The 17392-nt window shown below is 39.5% G+C and overlaps 4 protein-coding genes across 6 annotated transcripts; all 4 read left to right on the top strand.

The window, feature by feature from the left end:
• Positions 1–407: 407 nt before the first annotated feature.
• LOC119731978 (hematopoietic prostaglandin D synthase-like) lies at positions 408–9995 on the top strand. Of its 3 annotated transcripts, none has more exons than XM_038205320.1 (5): positions 408–683; positions 907–999; positions 1328–1440; positions 2110–2217; positions 2647–3271. In XM_038205320.1, the coding sequence occupies exons 1-5, from the start codon at positions 551–553 to the stop codon at positions 2818–2820; spliced, it is 621 nt and encodes a 206-aa protein (XP_038061248.1). In that variant the 5' UTR covers positions 408–550; the 3' UTR covers positions 2821–3271. The 3 variants fall into 3 exon arrangements, with proteins under 3 accessions (XP_038061248.1, XP_038061247.1, XP_038061246.1); XM_038205319.1 differs by lacking the exons at positions 907–999; positions 1328–1440; positions 2110–2217; positions 2647–3271 and adding exons at positions 7756–7848; positions 8175–8287; positions 8645–8752; positions 9187–9995 and having other exon boundaries at positions 455–683; XM_038205318.1 differs by lacking the exons at positions 408–683; positions 907–999; positions 1328–1440; positions 2110–2217; positions 2647–3271 and adding exons at positions 7334–7580; positions 7756–7848; positions 8175–8287; positions 8645–8752; positions 9187–9995.
• LOC119731976 (glutathione S-transferase-like) lies at positions 3888–5807 on the top strand. Its single transcript, XM_038205315.1, has 5 exons — positions 3888–4110; positions 4332–4424; positions 4551–4663; positions 5007–5114; positions 5506–5807. Exons 1-5 carry the CDS (start codon positions 3975–3977, stop codon positions 5680–5682), a joined length of 627 nt encoding a protein of 208 aa, XP_038061243.1. The 5' UTR covers positions 3888–3974; the 3' UTR covers positions 5683–5807.
• A 737-nt stretch (positions 9996–10732) lies between the features above and the next one.
• On the top strand, positions 10733–13486 carry LOC119731979 (hematopoietic prostaglandin D synthase-like). The gene is made up of 5 exons (XM_038205321.1): positions 10733–11008; positions 11242–11334; positions 11635–11747; positions 12107–12214; positions 12643–13486. Exons 1-5 carry the CDS (start codon positions 10876–10878, stop codon positions 12814–12816), a joined length of 621 nt encoding a protein of 206 aa, XP_038061249.1. The 5' UTR covers positions 10733–10875; the 3' UTR covers positions 12817–13486.
• Positions 13487–14294: 808 nt separating this feature from the next.
• LOC119731975 (S-crystallin SL11-like) lies at positions 14295–16866 on the top strand. The gene is made up of 5 exons (XM_038205314.1): positions 14295–14588; positions 15145–15237; positions 15516–15628; positions 16127–16234; positions 16636–16866. Exons 1-5 carry the CDS (start codon positions 14456–14458, stop codon positions 16816–16818), a joined length of 630 nt encoding a protein of 209 aa, XP_038061242.1. The 5' UTR covers positions 14295–14455; the 3' UTR covers positions 16819–16866.
• The last annotated feature ends 526 nt before the right edge of the window (positions 16867–17392 follow it).

Below are 17392 nucleotides of genomic sequence, written 5' to 3' on the forward strand. Positions count from 1 at the left end.
AAAATTGGATATTTTGTGATGGTTTATGTTGGTATCATTTTGAATTCACGACAAATACAAAAATCAAACTGCAGATTTGACAATTATTGTAGAATGGAGTCGAAGTGGGAGCTAGCTTCCCAACATGACTGACTTCATGTGTTACTTCTACGATTTTAGAAGTGAATGCTTGGCTATTTATTGCTGATATTCCATGGTTGCGTCACCCATGATAACACATCGATTTTAACTTTGGTTGCTAGAATGTCACAATATAGGTCATGGGGCACTGAAAAGTTTGCTTTGTACGGCCTATACACTGAAACTTAACTTGTTTTCACCATCTATAGAACCAGTCTACGCCACAACCTTTTGTGAATTGTTAGACCTTGACCCGGCTTTTCAGATTATCAAATCAACAGCAAAATGCTCTGCGGATTTTCCATGCACTGTTCGAAATATCGTCATTGCAGTAGTTTTGGATGTAGAATCTAGCGCTGCTAGAAAGTATACCTTCGGTAGGCGCTATTCCAACAATAGTCTAGAATAGCTTGTAGTGCTCCACGCCACCATGGTGAAATACGTACTTCACTACTTCAAGGCGCAGGGCCGTGCTGAAAGTATTCGTCTAGCTTTCAAGCTAGCTGGGGTCGACTATGACGAAAAGAGCTTCGAGTTTGCGGATTGGCCTAAGCTAAAACCGAGTGAGTTATTCCGCCATTATTTTTTTTTGGTCATCACAATTATCACATATTGGACAGATGTAGGGGCTCGTTAGGTGGGGAAGGGTTTCAAAATCAATCAGTCCCAACAAAAACAACTTAAGTAATGAAAGATGAAGCATGTTCTATAACCGCCTGTAATCCTGTACCTTATGACATGTTGTTTGTTAGGAAACTAGTTTATTTGTTTTCATTTGTTGTTCAGCATTTCCCACCCAGCAAACGCCGTCGCTTGAGGTCGACGGGAAGATGATATGTCAGAGTAAGGCTATCCTGAGATATCTGGCAAGGGAGTTTGGTGAGTTGTGAGATCTATAAAAAGAGCGTTGAGTTCCTGAAATGCTGTATCTCAAATCTTCCTTTATCTGAACTGATTCGCAGGAAGTTCAAATTTTGATTGAGAAAATTATAATCGATTTTAGTGAGGATTAGGCAATACATGTATTGCAACCAACTTAAACAAACGTGTAAAGTTAGAAATTGTTTTAATACTTAGCGAAATATGCTATAAAGGAGACTATACATAATCACAAACCTATTTTCCCAGAAACAAATGAGAGACATGCATGCCCAAATCGTTCTGCCCAATGTTCACCTTATAATCCCTTTTCATCCGTTTTCGAAAGGATTTTACGGCAAGACATCACTTGATGCGGCATTTATAGACCAAGCAATTGACGCGGTCGAGGACATCTGGACGGCAGGTGATATTATCTTTCATGGGCCAGCAGAAAGCAGGGTAAGTTACTTGAATCGTCAGCCTCTGGAGGTAAATCATGGATTTATTTGACAAACCTTTGCATGCAGGAATATATTATTATGAGCTCATATCATCTGTCCATCTGATAGCACCACCCAAATTGTATATGAAACCTTGCAAATCCATAGTTTTCACGAAAAAGTTGAACTTTAAGTGAAGTGTGTCCAAATAGGCCTTATTCAAGAGTCGGCCATAATTGAATTGAAAGCGAGGTAAAATCTTCATTTTTTGGGGTTATAGAAATAGAAATGAAAGCAATGATATAAAGTTAATTACAATTTATACCAGTCTGCTTTGATGAATAATTAAAAATTTGTGATAAACAATACCGCAATATTTTAAGGAACATTTACGAAAGAATGAAAGTGAGGCTTGGAACGCACAAATAGTATGGCACCACCCCTTTCAACAGTTTACAATTTATGAAATACGTTCAGGGAACACGATCAAAATGGCCTACTCGTGAATAAGGTCTATACCCTAAACCGCAAAGTATATTTCTTACTGCAGAATAGGTGCGGCTTGGGAAAACACTTTGTAAACGAATGTGGTAACCTCTTGTTGGCGCAATTCCAATGGCTCTTTTACAGAACGATTGGAACTAGCAGATTGAAACATCCAATCGAACTGATTTTTTTCCTACCACAGCCAGAGAAAATTGAGAAGTTCTTGAAGGATGTGGTTCCGCCGATCTACGCGACTCTGGAGCGGTTAATCGGCCAAAAGCAAGCAGGGGACTTCTTCGTCGGAAACTCGGTAATTATCCCCCTTAGCAATCCTACAAATCAAGTTATGTGTAACCTAAAGCCAGAGACAAACATTTGATTCACATTCAGACAATGACTGAGATGGCAAATTACCTCTTTATGTCTTTTTTTACTTTGCAAGAAGTCATTTTGGTGACGGTACTGCAGCAGTGTTCAATCTCAAACCATAGGAAATTGAAAAAAAAAAAATTGGAAGCATAATTTTGTCCGGTAAGATAAACATCGCTGGATTACCCAGGATGTCCCACAATCCTGTGCAGAAGATTGTCCCACAATCCTTTGCAGCTTCCTTGACATGATTTGTCGGCCGTGCTGATCGTCGGACTACCAGCTATTATTGATAATTTAGAAAACAGATCAGTTTAGTGATCAGCATTTTTGAACTCCTGTGATTTTGTTCCATTTTTGTTGGTTGTAGATCACCGCCGCCGATCTTTTTTTCTTCACCGCTGTTGACATGGTGAATGTCTTGTCAAAGGGCGCCAACTCTGTGGAGAAGTACCCGAAGCTGGTCGCCCTCAAGAGCCGCATCGCTGCCAACCCCAAGATCGCAGCCTGGTTGGCTGTGCGACCACCTGAAGCGACGCTTTAAGTGGAAAAGAAAATGAATATTACCACCAATATTGGCTGGAGATGTTATTATTTGCTTACTACATGTCGTCGTAAACATACGTTGACGCTTAAAATTTGTAGTTACCAACGTAGCATGCGGATCAGGAGAACTTATTAGGAGAACTTTTTTATAACGACTGTTTACTCAGTAAACTGGATGCTGATGAGTAAAATTAATACTTTTCAGTCAAGTTACGTCAGCTAAAAAATACTTGGAGATAACCGTTATGGAATGCAGTACCCAACAATGATTCAAGCATTTTTAATAATGGCTCAAAAATTTATAGTTTGTTTTTACGGAGGAGTATATTTTTGAAAACAAAAAGCTAAAGAGAAAAAAAGTCAAAACCTTTACGTAGTTGTATATAGATTTTGAATAAAAAAAATTGCTAGTGTCACATTATTGAAATGTGTTGAGACAGATTTTGTAAGTTTGTTATTTTGTGAAGGTTTCTAAATACACAAATTATATGAAGAAAGAAATAACAGAGTCCCCCAACATTCACAAAAATGAAGTGTCGAAACTACCCCTCTAACCCCCCCCCCCCACTCCCAGCGAAAAATGCTATTTTTTGGTTCAAATGAAATACTCTATGGTGCATGTTTTTAAACGTTATTTTTCTAACTCAAGGTATGGTGCAATGACACATTTACTTAAAAACACAAAGCTTTTGAAAAACTTCACCTTTTGACAATTATTGTAGAGGGGAGCCCGAGTGGAAGCTAGCTTCCAAACATGCCTGACTTTGTTATTTCTGAGATTTGAGAAGTGAATGAGTAGTATGACTTAGTGCTGTTATTGCTAGGTGGCGTCGCCTATAGATAAACACATCGGTTTGATATGGTCATGAGGCACTGAAAAGTCCGCTTATATACGGTCTACGGTATTTTGAATCTACCTTTGATACGTTAATACTTAACCACGTATTTGGTGTGTAGGGCCTGTTGACTCGGGGTTTTTTGGTGAGGACCTTGACCCTTTTTGAGATAATTCCAAAGCATATATGACTTGCTATTTTCTATTTATTCAATGCTGCTCGAAAAATCTTCACTGTAGTTTTGGACGTGCTGCTAAAAGTCTCTTTGGGAGCCGCGCTTTTTTTTCAAGGGACTGGTATAGTGCTCCATGCCACCATGGTGAAGTATGTACTTCACTACTTCAAGGCGCACTATGGCCGGGCTGAAAGTATTCGTCTAGCTTTCAAGCTAGCTGGGGTCGACTATGAAGAAAAGAACTTCGAGTTGGCGGATTGGCCAAAACTAAAGCAGAGTGAGTTATTCCTCCTTATAATCCCTTTTTTAGTCACCGAAATCATCACATTTCAGACAGGTGTAGGGGCACATCATGGTGCAGAACCAATCAGCCCAAACAAAAAGAACGGAACTAATGAAAGATGAAACACGCACTGTCTACCTGTTACGGTATTCCTTTAACTAATCACATGTTGTTTGTTAGTAAGTTAGTTTATTTGTTTTTGTCTTGTTGATCAGACTATGCTACCCAGCAAACGCCGTCGCTTGAGGTCGACGGGCAGATGATATGTCAGAGTAAGGCTGTCCTGAGATATCTGGCCAGGGAGTTCGGTGAGTTAAGAGACATAATACAGTCTGTTAGTTTGACGTCATCTCAACTTAACCATGCGTACATTCATGCTTAAACCGTTCTGCCCAAATGTCACATTAGAACCGCTTTTCATCCGTTTTTAAAAGGATTTTACGGCAAGACATCCCTTGATGCGGCATTTATAGACCAAGCAATTGACACTGTCGAGGACCTCTGGTCGGAAGTCAATCATGCCTTCGATGGGCCTAAAGAAAGCAGGGTAAGTTACTTGAACTATCAGACTCTGGAGGTAAACATTTATTCATTTGATAAACCTTTGCAGGAATAATGAGCTAATCCTCTTTCCGTGTGGTAACAACTCCAAAATTGTATGTGAAACCTTGCAAATCCATCGTTTTTTTTTGCAATACAAATTTGAACTGTAAAAAGTATTCTCTTGCTTCAGAATAGACTTGGCTTGGAAAAAGGTAACAAACGAATATCAACTCCCCCATTATGCAAAACATGTTTTGTGTGGTAACCTCTTGTTGGTGCATTTCCAAAAGTTGAAACATATATAAATTGAAACATCCAATCAAAATGTATTGTTTTTCCAAGCCCAGCCACAAAGAATTGAGAAGTTCTTGACGGATGTGGTCCCGCCGATCTACGCGACTCTGGAGCGGTTAATCGGCCTGAAGCAAGCCGGGGACTTCTTCGTCGGAAACTCGGTAATTAGCCATCTTAAATTAATCAAGACATTTTAACCTAATAAGAGCCGTTGACAAACATTTGACTCACATTCAGACAATGATACTTACTTTGCAAGTAGTCATTTTGGTGCCGGTACTGCAGCAGTGTTAAATTAAGTCAAATTACTTTCAAATCATAGGAATTTCAAAAATTTCATTGGAAGCACAATTTTGTTCGGCAAAGATGACATCGCTAGATTACCCAGGATGTCCCACAATCCTGAGCAGCAGATTGTCCCACAATCCTTTGCAGCTTCCTTGACATGATTTTTCGTGCAAGGACTACCAGCGAGACTGATTCGAAAGGAAACAGATCAGTTTTAATGATCAGTAGTTTCCTTGTTCAATTTTCCATTTTTGTTCATTGTAGATCACCGCCGCCGATCTCTTTTTCTTCACCGCTGTTGACATGGTGAATTTCTTTTTGCCAAATGGCGCCAACTCCCTAGAGAAGTACCCGAAGCTGGGCGCCCTCAAGAGCCACATCGCTGCCAACCCCAAGATCGCAGCCTGGTTGGCTGTGCGACCACCTGAAGTGACGTTTTAAGTGGAAAAGAAAATCAATATGTCACCTTTTGGCTGGAGATGGGATCATTTTCTAACTTTTATGTCGTCGCAAACGGTGAAAATGGGTACGAAATCATGCAATTTATGACAAATGATACCGAAAACAGTTGCACCTTTGTATACGTGCAAGTTTTTGTTCACACTCACCTTGCACGTAGGCCTATACAAAAGTGCAACTTTTTTCGGTAGCATTTGTCATAAATTGCGTAATTTCTTACACATTATCACTGGTTTGGGCCAAACAAAGAGCATGGCTGGATTGCTAAGGAATTTCTGTACTGATCCATTTAATTTGAGCAAGATGTGCCCAGTTGTTTTTGAGTTAAACAAACAAGTATTAGGGGGAGGGGAGTTTCTGGTTGAGTGTACATGGACGCTGTGTGTAAATTTGTAGTTAAGCCTACCAAAAGCAGCATGCAGATGTGTGATTAAGGGGATTAGGCTGATATGGTATGATGATAATGGATTTCTAATACAAAGTACAGTTAATGGGATAGGGACATTCTTTAACCCAGTGTTTTGTACATTATTCACAAATATTAGGATTAACAAACGGGATGGACCTCGAAAATCAATTAATGCGTAGCTTTTGCAAAATGAAGCTGTTTTGGTTATTTTCTCCTTCATTTCTAAACTGGCTTAGAAGCACTTTTCTATGATAACGAGTGTTAACTTATGAGAAACTTTCGGTCAAGTTTACACAGCTCAAAAATGCTTGTAGATTACCGTCAGCGTCATGGCATGAATAGGCCTATAGTACCGAACAACGATTACCAGCATTTGGATATGGCTCGTAAAACCAACCTATAGTTTGTTTGTACGAAGAGGTATATTTTTGGAGTTTAACTTTAGAAACCAAAAAGCCAAAGCTGAGAAAAAGGTTAGAAATGTCCTTAGTTGAATGTCAATTTTGAATAAAAACAATTAGTGAACGTCACATTCAATGTACGTGTTGAGTCAGATTTTGAAACTTTGTTATTGTGATAGTTTATGTTGGTATTATTTTGAGTTCACACCAAAAGCACCAATCATAATGAAAGAAATAACTCAACGATTTCAACATTCTCAAAATGAAGTGTCCCCGGGGGAAAACTGTTATTTTTTTTAGTTCAAATGAAAAATTCTATGGTGGACAAACTTTCTGGAAAGCTAACTTCTCTTATAATCAAGATATAATGCTGCGATTCGTTTTACTTTACTCCTTATGTCAAACCTGCCAATGCAACACAAAGTATACGACAAAGTGCAGCTTTTGACAATTATTGTAGAACTGAGGGAGTCAGAGTGGGAGGAAGCTTCCCAACATGACTGACTTCATGTGTTATTTCTGTGATTTGAGTAGTGAATAAGTAGTATGACTTGGCTGTGCTGATATTCCTTGGTAGTGTTACCCATGATACAACATCGGTTTTAAATTCAGTTCCTATGGAATGTCACAATATAGGACTTGAGGCACTGAAAAGTTTGCTTTGTACGGTTTGTGGTATGTTTACCTTTGATACCTTAATACTTAACCACGTATTATAGGACCAGTCTACTGCGCAACCTTTTGTGAATTTTTACACCTTAATCCTTTTCGTAAACTGGATGCAAATTAACAGCAAATATGCCTTGTGGATTTTCCATGCCTGCTCGAAATATCATCGTCATTGCAGTTTTGGGCGTGGAAGACATAGCACTGCTAGAAAGTACCTGACGCCATTTTAACAAGAGTCCAGCAATAGCTTGTAGTGCTCCACGCCACCATGGTGAAATACGTACTTCATTACTTCAAGGCGCAGGGCCGTGCTGAAAGTATTCGTCTGGCTTTCAAGCTAGCTGGGGTTGACTATGACGAAAAGAACTTCGAGTTTGCGGATTGGCCTAAGCTAAAGCCGAGTGAGTTATTCCGACATTAAAATCTTCTTCCTTTTAGTTTGGCCATCCAATGTATCACATAACGGACAGATGTACGGGTTCGCTAGATCAGTCCCCAAAACAACATAAACAACATAAGTAAAGAAACAGATAAAACCATTGTCTATAACCGCATGTGATCTCTTTTGTTGATCAGCATTTCCCACCCAGGAAACGCCGGCGCTTGAGGTCGACGGGAAGATGATATGTCAGAGTAAGGCTATCCTGAGATATCTGGCCAGGGAGTTCGGTGAGTTGCGAGACCTATTATAACATGTGTTTTCAAACTCTTCTTTTATCAAACTCTTCTTTTATCGGAATTGATTCGCAGGAAATTTGAAATTTTGATCGAGAAAATTATGATCGATTTTTTTGGAGGTCTCGGTAATACATATATATAGCAATAAACTTTACCTAACATGTACACTGTAATAGGCAATCTTATACTTTGCTTAAGTATGCTGTAAAGGAGACTTCACAAACCAATTCCCTGAAACAAATGAGAAACATTAAATGGTGCTTAAACCGTTCTGCCAAATTTTCACCTTAGAATTCCTTTTCCTCTGTTTCCTAAAGGATTTTATGGTAAGACGTCCCTTGATGCGGCATTTATAGACCAAGCAATTGACGCGGTCGAGGACATCTGGACGGCAGTCAACATTGTCTTCAATGGGCCTCAAGAAACAATGGTAAGTAATTTGAATTTCAGCCTTTGGGGTAAACATGACTGTGTTCATTAATAAACCTTTGCACGAATATAATATAATGACCTATCGTCTGTCCATGCGGTAGCACCACCCAAATTGTGTCTGAAACCTTGCAAATCCTTCTTTTTGAAAAAGAATGCGAATTATTAAGAAGTATATCTCTTACTGCCGAATAGACTCGGCTTTGGAAAAGTTTATAATTAAAGGTCAACTCTCCCCAAATTATGCAAAAGATAGTTTGTGTGGTGAACTCTTGTCGGCGCACTTCCAAAGGTTTTTAGTAAGGACGTTAGGAACAGATTGAAACATCAAATCGAACTGTTTTTTTTCTTTCCCCAGCCGGAAAGAAATGAGAAGTTCTTGAAGGATGTTATACCGCCGATCTACGTGACTCTGGAGCGGTTAATCGGCCTGGAGCAAGCCGGTGACTTCTTCGTCGGAAACTCGGTAATTATCCCTCTTAGCAATCCTACAAATCAATTCCTTTTTAACCTTAAGAGCCGGAGACAAACATTTGACTCACATTCAAACAATGATTAAGCTGCCAAGTTATCTCTTACAGTCTTACTTACTTTGCAAGAAGTCATTTTGGTGACGGTACTGCAGCAGTGTTAAATTAAGAGAGTTACTCTCAAATCATAGGAATTTGAAAAAAAAATCATTAGAAGCACAATTTTGTCTGGCAAAGATAACATCGCTGAATAACCTAGGATCTCCCACAATCCTGTGCAGCAGAATGTCCCACAATCCTTTGCAGCTTCCTTGACATGATTTGTCATACACCGTCGGACTACCAGCGAAATTGATAATTTCAAAAGAAAACAGAGCAGTTTAGTGATCAGTAGTGATATTTTTTTCGATTTGATTTTTGTTCATTGTAGATCACCGCCGCCGATCTCTTTTTCTTCACCGCTGTTGACATGGTGAATGTCTTTTCAAAGGGCGCCAACTCTGTGGAGAAGTACCCGAAGCTGGTCGCCCTCAAAAGCCGCATCGCTGCCAACCCCAAGATCGCAGCCTGGTTGGCTGTGCGACCACCTGAAGCGACGTTTTAAGTAGAAAAGAAAATCAATATGTCACCTTTTGGCTGGAGATGGGATCAATTTCTGACTATGTGTCATCGTAAACATACATTCATGCTTTGTGTGCTTTTAAAATTTGCAGTTGCCAAAGTAGCATGCAGATCTTCGATTCAGGGTTGAGGCCTAGTTTGATCTGGTACGATGATAATGGTTTCAAATACAGCGAATGGTACAGGGACATTCTTAAACCAAGTATTTTGCATGAATTATTCACAAATAGGAATCACAAACAGGATGAACCACGAAAATCAATTAATGCGTAGCTTTTGCAAAATAAAGCTCTTTTGTCATTTTCTCCTTAATTTCTAAACTGGCTTAGAAGCACTTTTCTATGCCAGCGAGTATTCGATTAGTAAACTGGCTGCTGGTGAAAAACTTTGAGTCAAGTTTATGTCAAGTTTATTTTAAAAATACTTGTCGATATTAAACCATCATGGCATGAATACAGTACCGAACAATGATTACCAGCATTTCTATATGGCTCGTAAAAATAAAATTATAGTTTGTTTTTACGAAGGAGTATAATTTTGGAGTTTAACTTTAGAAACCAAAAAGGTAGAGCTGAGAAGAATGATTTTGAATAAAAATTTAGCGTACGTCACATTCAATGAGTTGAGTCAGATTTTGAAAGTTTGTTATTTTGTTATTTCTATGATGTACAATCTTTTTGACGAAAAGCTGTATTTTTTTTGTTAAAGGTTTTTTCTTTTACTAAAGATATGGTGATGTGATCTCTTTACTTACTCATTAAGTCAAACCTGCCAATTCAACAAAAATTACACGACAAATTGCAGCTTTTGACAATTATTGTAGAGGGAAGCTTGGAGTGGGAGCCAGCTTTCCAGCATGACTGAATTCACGTGTTATTTCTGTGATTTGAGTAGTGACTTAGTGGAATTTACTTGGCTAAATGCTGATATTCAATGGTAGCGTCACCCATGATAACACGTCGGTTATAAATTAGATTGCAAAAATCCCGGTCAAAACTCGCTGGGCCCCAACTCCCGGGCCCGGCCAATGTTGTCTCTCATTGCGCGGTCTGTGCTCAAGCGCGAGATGACAACATTGACCAGGGGGAGCGAGCGCGGGACCGGGGGAGGATATGCTCTTGTGTGGACGTGTCCCAACCATTTTGGCCAGGATTGTAGAATGTCCCAATATAGGTCATGAGGCACTGAAAAATTTGCTTTGTACGGTCTATGGTCTGTTTACATTACCCTAATCTCCTGATACCCTAATACAAATTTACTTAACTACGTTTTTATCTTCTACTCCGCAATCTTTTGTGAATTTGTAGACCTTGACCCTTTTCTGATTTTCAAATCAACAGCAAAAATGACTTGCAGATTTTCCATGCACTGCTCGAAATATCGTCATTGTAGGTTTGGGCGTAGGAGCTAGCGCTGCTAAATAAAAAAGTATACCTTCGGTTCGGTAGGCGCATTTCTAACAAGAGTTTAGTAATAGCTTGTAGTGCTCCACGCCACCATGGTGAAATACGTACTTCACTACTTCAAGGGTCACGGCCGTGCTGAAAGTATTCGTCTGGCTTTCAAGCTAGCTGGGGTCGACTATGAAGAAAAGAACTACGAGTTTGCAGATTGGCCTAAGCTAAAGCCGAGTAAGTTATTCCGCCATTAAATTCATTTGTATGTTTTTTTCATCAAAATTATCATCTTTTGGACAGATGTAGGGGCACGTTTGGTGGGGGGTTCAGAAGCAATCAGTGCCAACAAAAAGAACAGAAATATAGAAAGATGAAACCTTTGTCAATAACCACCTGTTACGGGAATCCAAGTTTTAACTAATGACATATTGTTAGTATAGTAACTTTGTTTTTGTTTTGTTGATCAGACTATGTTACCCAGCAAACGCCGGCGCTGGAGGTCGACGGGACGATGATATGTCAGAGCAAGGCTGTCCTGAGATATTTGGCAAGGGAGTTTGGTGAGTTGGGACACAGTGAGGGCGTTACGTGCTGTCTTTCAATTCTTCTTTTATCTGAATTGATTCGCAGGAATTTTGAAATTTTTATAATTGATTTTAGTGAGGATTAGGCAATATCGCAATGAACTTTACCAAACATGTAAACTTCGATATTTCTTATACTTTGCGTATAGGTAAGCTGTAAAGGAGACTTCATACCACAAAATTCCTATAGGAACAAAATAATGAAAGACATTTATGCCTAAATCGTTCTGCCAAATTTTTTACTTTATAGAATCCCTTTTAATCTGTTTTCTAAAGGATTTTATGGCAAGACGTCCCTTGATGCAGCATTTATAGACCAAGCAATTGACGCGGTCGAGGATATCTGGTCGGAACTCAACCCTGTCTTCCATGGGCCTCGAGAAAGCATGGTAAGTGACTTAAATAACCGCCTCTGGAGGTAAACATGTATTCATTTGATAGACTAAACCTTTGCACGAATATACTATAATGAGCTAATCGTCTGTCCGTGTGGTAGCATGCACCACCCAAATTGTATCTGAAAACTTGCAAATCCATTGCTTTTTTTTTCAAAAGAATTCGAATTTAAGAAGTATATCTTACTGAAGAATAGACTCGTCTTGGGAAGAGTTAACAATTGAATGTCAATCCCCCCCCCCCTTTATGCAAAAGATACTTTGTGGGGTGTTGGCGCACTTTCAAAAGTTCTGTTATAGAACGGTTGGAACAGATTGTAACATCCAATCAAACGTTTTTTTCCCGACCCCAGCCACAAAGAATTGAAAAGTTCTTGAAGGATGTGGTCCCGCCGATCTACGCGACTCTGGAGCGGTTAATAGGCCAGAAGCAAGCCGGTGACTTCTTCGTCGGAAATTCGGTATATTTAGCCATCTTAGAAATCTTCGACAAATTAATTCCTTTTTTAACCTTAAGAGTTGGAGGCTGAAACTTGATTCACACGCAGACAATGATTAAGTTGGCAATTTATCTCTTACTTTACTTTGCAAGAAGTCATTTTGGTGACTCTACTGTAAGAGTGTTAAATTACTCTCAAATCACAGGAACTTGAAAACATTCATTGGAAGCACATATTGTTTATGACAAAGATAACATCGCTAGATTACCCAGGATGTCCACAATCCTGAGCAGCAGATTGTCCCACAATCCTTTGCAGCTTCCTTGACATGATTTGTCATGCACCGTCGGACTACCAGCAAAACTGATAATTCCGAAAGCAAACAGCTCAGTTTAGTGATCAGTACTTTTGAACTCCTGTGATTTTGTTTCATTTTTTGTTCGCTGTAGATCACCGCCGCCGATCTATTTTTCTTCACCGCTGTTGACATGGTGAATGTCTTGTCAAAGGGCGCCAACTCCCTGGAGAAGTACCCGAAGCTGGTCGCTCTCAAGAGCCGCATCGCTGCCAACCCCAAGATCGCAGCCTGGTTGGCTGTGCGACCACCTGAAGCGACGTTTTAAGTACAAAAGAAAATAAATACGCCAACTATTAGCGGAAAATGGAATACTTTTCGGGTTCCAACTCTGTGTCATCGTAAACATACTTTGATGCTTCTGTGTTTTTAAAACAAAGTTTTAAGGGTTTCCAAAGTAGCATGAGGATGTATGATTTAGGGTTGGTTGATGGAAATGATGATTATGGTTTGCAAATACAGATAATGAGACAAGAACATTATTTAACACGCGTTTTGCATAAATTATTCTTAAATTAGGATTCACAAACGGGATGAACTACTAAAATAAATTAATTCGTAGCTGTTGCAAAATAAAGCTCTTTCGTCATTAATTCTCCTTAATTTCTAAATTGGCTTATAGAAGCACTTCTCCATGATAACGAGCGTTTAGTAAACCGGATGCTGGTTAGACAATTGATTACTTTTCAGTCAATTCTACGTCAACTCAAAAATACTTGTGAATAACGTTATAACCGTCACGGCATGAATACAGTACCCATCGATGATTACAATCAGTTTGATAATGGCTTATTAGAAACATGTAGTTTGGTTTTGCGAAGGAATATAATTTGGAGTTTAAATTCAGAAACAAAAGCCAAAGGTTAAAAAAGGTTAATATTTTCTGTTAGTAGTTGAATGTAAATTGTGAATACAAAATCAGCGTACGTCACATTAAACGTATTGTGTCAGATTTTGAAAATTTGTTATTTTCATAATATTCCACGGTAGCGTCGCCCAGTGATACTTCGGTCTAAAATTTCGGTTTCTAGAATGTCACTATTACGGAAGCGTTAAAGGGACATAATACAAACTAAAAAAAACCTAAGTCATAATTATGACTTATACCTCATAATTATGACTTATTATTAAGTCATTGTTATGACTTATATGTAATAATAATGACTTAGTATTAAGTCATAATTATGACTTATATCTCATATAAGTGGAGTGTGATGGCCTAGCGGTTAAGACTCACGTTCTGGTGTTTCAGAGGCATGACTTATTATATAGATATAGATAGATATTTCATAATTATGACATATCTAATTATGACTTAGTGTTAAGTCATAATTATGAGATATCCTACGACTTAATTATGAGATGTAAGTCATAATTATGACTTAAAGCATTATGACTTATTTTTTTTATATATTTTTTATAATGTCCCTTTAACGCTTCCGTACACTATAGGTCATGGGGTACTGAAAAATCCGCTTTTATATAGACTTGATGACAAGTCGTTAGATATTCTTGTATTTTGTCTGTGAACTTCAGTCGAACTCAATCGGCGCGGCTGGTATAAGACTAGTACTAATCGGCCAGGTTGCGACAGTCAGCATCATTTGGTCTGGTAACCAGGCTTCGCGCATTGCAGTGATATTTTGCGTGAGTGGAACCAGTAACCGGTACCGTCCGTACGTGAACAATAGCCGACTTGGCACAAGTCTAGCTTTTATACGGTCTACAGTCTTTTCACTGTACGATTGATCTATTTAGCCCGACCAGCTATTGTGATTGCGGATTTTCCATGTACTGCTCGAAATACCGTCATTGTAGTTTGTGCGTAGAAGCTAGCGCTGCTAAAGAGCACCTTTAGGTGGGTGCAATTCTAACAAGATTCTTAGCATGTTGTTGTCCACGACACCATGGTGAAATACGTACTTCACTTCTTCAAGTCACAGGGCCGTGCTGAAAGTATTCGTCTGGCTTTCAAGCTAGCTGGGGTCGACTATGAAGAAAAGAACTTCGAGTTTGCGGATTGGCCTAAGCTAAAGCACAGTGAGTTATTCCGCCATTATTTTTGTGTGTGTGTTTGTGTGTGGGGGTGTACAAACACTGCAAGTTATGGGGTACCCCACAAGGAATGCCCACCGACTTGCGGGGTACCGTTTTGGTACCCCACAAGTTTTTCACGAAATAGATACAAATGTATATGGATTTTACTCAAAAACTAGGAATTTCCAAGGTGGGTTGAGTGTCACAAATGGAAGAAAAGGGATATTAAGTCCGAATTTCAGCCCAGGAAATTAATTCAGGTAAAAATAAGAGTATTTTGAAATTAGTGTGCGACGTTGCAAAATTTTAGTACACGAGAACAAAGGAAGTACCCCACTGTGTGTGTGTGTGGGGGGGGGGCCTCGTCATCAAAATGATCACTTATGGGACAGATGTAGGGGCACATTTGGTGGGGAGGGGTTCAGAACCAATCAGTTCCAACAAAAACAAAAGAAATACAGAAAGATGAAACCATCAAATATAACCACCTGTCACGGTAATCTTTTAACTATTATGACATATTGTTTGTTTGTTGGTTTGTTTTTGTTTTGTTGATCAGCATTTCCCACCCAACAAATTCCAGTGCTGGAGGTCGACGAGACGATGATATGTCAGAGTAAGGCTGTCCTGAGATATCTGGCCAGGGAATTTGGTGAGTTGTGAAACCTACATAAGGGCGTTAACATCCTTAAAAACTGTATTTCAAATCTTCTTTTGATTGAGAAAATTGATCGATTTTAGTGAGGAGTAGTTAATATTGCAATGAACTTTACCAAACATGTAAAGTTAGACATTTCTTATATTTTGGGTAATTGTGCTGTAAAGGGGACTTCATAACACAAACCAAAACACTGAAAATACATTTGTGCTGAACCTTATTGGGTCATAATAATCATCAAATTAGAATCGTTTCTGATCCGTTTTCTAAAGGATTTTATGGCAAGACGTCCCTCGATGCGGCATTCATAGACCAAGCACTTGACACTGTAGAGGACATCTGGTCGGGAATCAACATTGTCTTCTATGGGCCTGAAGAAGGCAAGGTAAGTTATTTGAAGCCAGTGCAGTGTGTGGAGGTAAACATATGGGAAGCTTTTTAGAAATATGAACTAATCCTCTGTCCGTCTACCACAAAAAACACCAAATTCTATCTGAAGCCTTATAAATGCATCAATTTTCACTAAACTTCAAGTGAAGTTTGTGCAAATAAGTCTAGGCTATGTCTCTTGACGACGGGCAGAGCATACTGTTCGAAACGTTGAGTCCCTCCAGTTCTTTTCAGAACCACACATACTCACAAAAGAGATTTATTCACATGGTGCTACCGCAAACTTATCTTGTCTTCTATGTCTCTTTGCTGCTGAATGGATGCAGTTTGGTATACGTTAACTAACGAATTTCGATTCCCCCATAATGCACTGCAAAGAGACTTTTCATGATAACCTCTTAGTGGCGCCCTTCCAAGACTACTTTGAAAGTAGACCACTTGGAAGTTGGAAAGGATGGAAACAACCTGTCAAAACTGTATTTTTCAACCCCAGCCACAACGAATTGAGAAGTTCTTGAAGGATGTGGTCCCGCCGATCTACGCGACTCTGGAGCGATTGCTCGGCCTGAAGCAAGCTGGAGACTTCTTCGTCGGAAACTCGGTAAAACACCATCTTAACAACCCTACAAAATTATTCCTTTTTACCCTTAACAGTCGTGGACTACAATTTGACAGTTATTATGCTGGCAACTTATTTCTTACTAACGTCATAAAAAGGTAATTTCAAATGTTATTTTTACTCTTTAACAGGTTTTTGGAGGCTTTAATTCAGTGTGTATAGTATTTTTTCAGATTATTCCCAAATCACATGAATTTTGAAAAACGTCATTGGAAGGAAATTTCTCTGAAAAAAAAATAACATCGCAAGATAACCCAAGATGTCCCACAATCCCACGCAACGGATTCTCCCACAATCCTTTGCAGCTTCCTTGACAAGATTTGTCGTGTATCGCTGGACTGTACCGGTGAAACTGTATTTTTTGTTCGTTTTTGTTGCTGTAGATCACGGCCGCCGATCTCTTTTTCTTCACCGCTGTTGATTATGTGAATGTGGTCGTGTCAAAGGGTGCCAACACCCTGGAGAAGTACCCGAAGCTGAGCGCCCTTAAGAGCCGCATTGCTGCCAACCCCAAGATCGCAGCCTGGTTGGCTGTGCGAACCCATCCAACTTCAATAAACAATTAAAGAAAGTCAATACGCCAATCGGATTTTTTTATAGGGGGGGGGGGGGGGGGGGGGGGGGCAAAGCACATTATCCCAAAAATCATTGGCATATTCTTAATTTATCATTTGTTTTCGAGGGTGGGGGGGGGGGATTTTTACCCACCCCACCCCGATCGACTCCCCTGCGGACGCCCATGTTGTGAAATGTGCATTAAATTAAATTAACAGCAATATGACTTCGCACCTCGTCTTCTTTTTCTCCCATTTCCGGGGGGGGGGGGGGGGGGGGGGGCGGGGGGGGGGGGGAGGCAAGTGCCCACCCTTGCCCCATCTTGGCGAATAAGCCACCTATTGGCTGAAGATGGGATCTTTTTCTAAATATCTTCTGTCGTAAACATACATAGACGTTTCGTGTGCTTTTAATTTTTTTTAATTTTTTTTAATTTTTTTTTTTAGAGTTGCCAAAGTCACACGCGGATGTGCAATGTAGCCTTGGCTTAGGTTGATGGTTTTATGATGATGAAATGTGCAAATACAGCTAATGGGACAGGGACATTCTTCAACGAAATATTTTGCCTCAATTATTCACAAATTA

The sequence above is a fragment of the Patiria miniata genome, unplaced genomic scaffold (genome assembly GCF_015706575.1).
Source record: "Patiria miniata isolate m_02_andy unplaced genomic scaffold, ASM1570657v1 HiC_scaffold_24, whole genome shotgun sequence".
Lineage (NCBI taxonomy): Eukaryota > Metazoa > Echinodermata > Asteroidea > Valvatida > Asterinidae > Patiria > Patiria miniata.

Coding starts and splice junctions, on each gene's coding strand:
- LOC119731979 (XM_038205321.1), top strand. CDS start 10,876: ATGGTGAAATACGTACTTCACTACTTCAAGGGTCACGGCCGTGCTGAA. Junction 11,009..11,241: donor TTGGCCTAAGCTAAAGCCGA/GTAAGTTATTCC, acceptor TTTGTTGATCAG/ACTATGTTACCCAGCAAACG. Junction 11,748..12,106: donor ATGGGCCTCGAGAAAGCATG/GTAAGTGACTTA, acceptor TCCCGACCCCAG/CCACAAAGAATTGAAAAGTT.
- LOC119731976 (XM_038205315.1), top strand. CDS start 3,975: ATGGTGAAGTATGTACTTCACTACTTCAAGGCGCACTATGGCCGGGCT. Junction 4,111..4,331: donor TTGGCCAAAACTAAAGCAGA/GTGAGTTATTCC, acceptor CTTGTTGATCAG/ACTATGCTACCCAGCAAACG. Junction 4,425..4,550: donor ATATCTGGCCAGGGAGTTCG/GTGAGTTAAGAG, acceptor CGTTTTTAAAAG/GATTTTACGGCAAGACATCC.
- LOC119731975 (XM_038205314.1), top strand. CDS start 14,456: ATGGTGAAATACGTACTTCACTTCTTCAAGTCACAGGGCCGTGCTGAA. Junction 14,589..15,144: donor TTGGCCTAAGCTAAAGCACA/GTGAGTTATTCC, acceptor TTTGTTGATCAG/CATTTCCCACCCAACAAATT. Junction 15,238..15,515: donor ATATCTGGCCAGGGAATTTG/GTGAGTTGTGAA, acceptor CGTTTTCTAAAG/GATTTTATGGCAAGACGTCC.
- LOC119731978 (XM_038205320.1), top strand. CDS start 551: ATGGTGAAATACGTACTTCACTACTTCAAGGCGCAGGGCCGTGCTGAA. Junction 1,000..1,327: donor ATATCTGGCAAGGGAGTTTG/GTGAGTTGTGAG, acceptor CGTTTTCGAAAG/GATTTTACGGCAAGACATCA. Junction 1,441..2,109: donor ATGGGCCAGCAGAAAGCAGG/GTAAGTTACTTG, acceptor TTCCTACCACAG/CCAGAGAAAATTGAGAAGTT.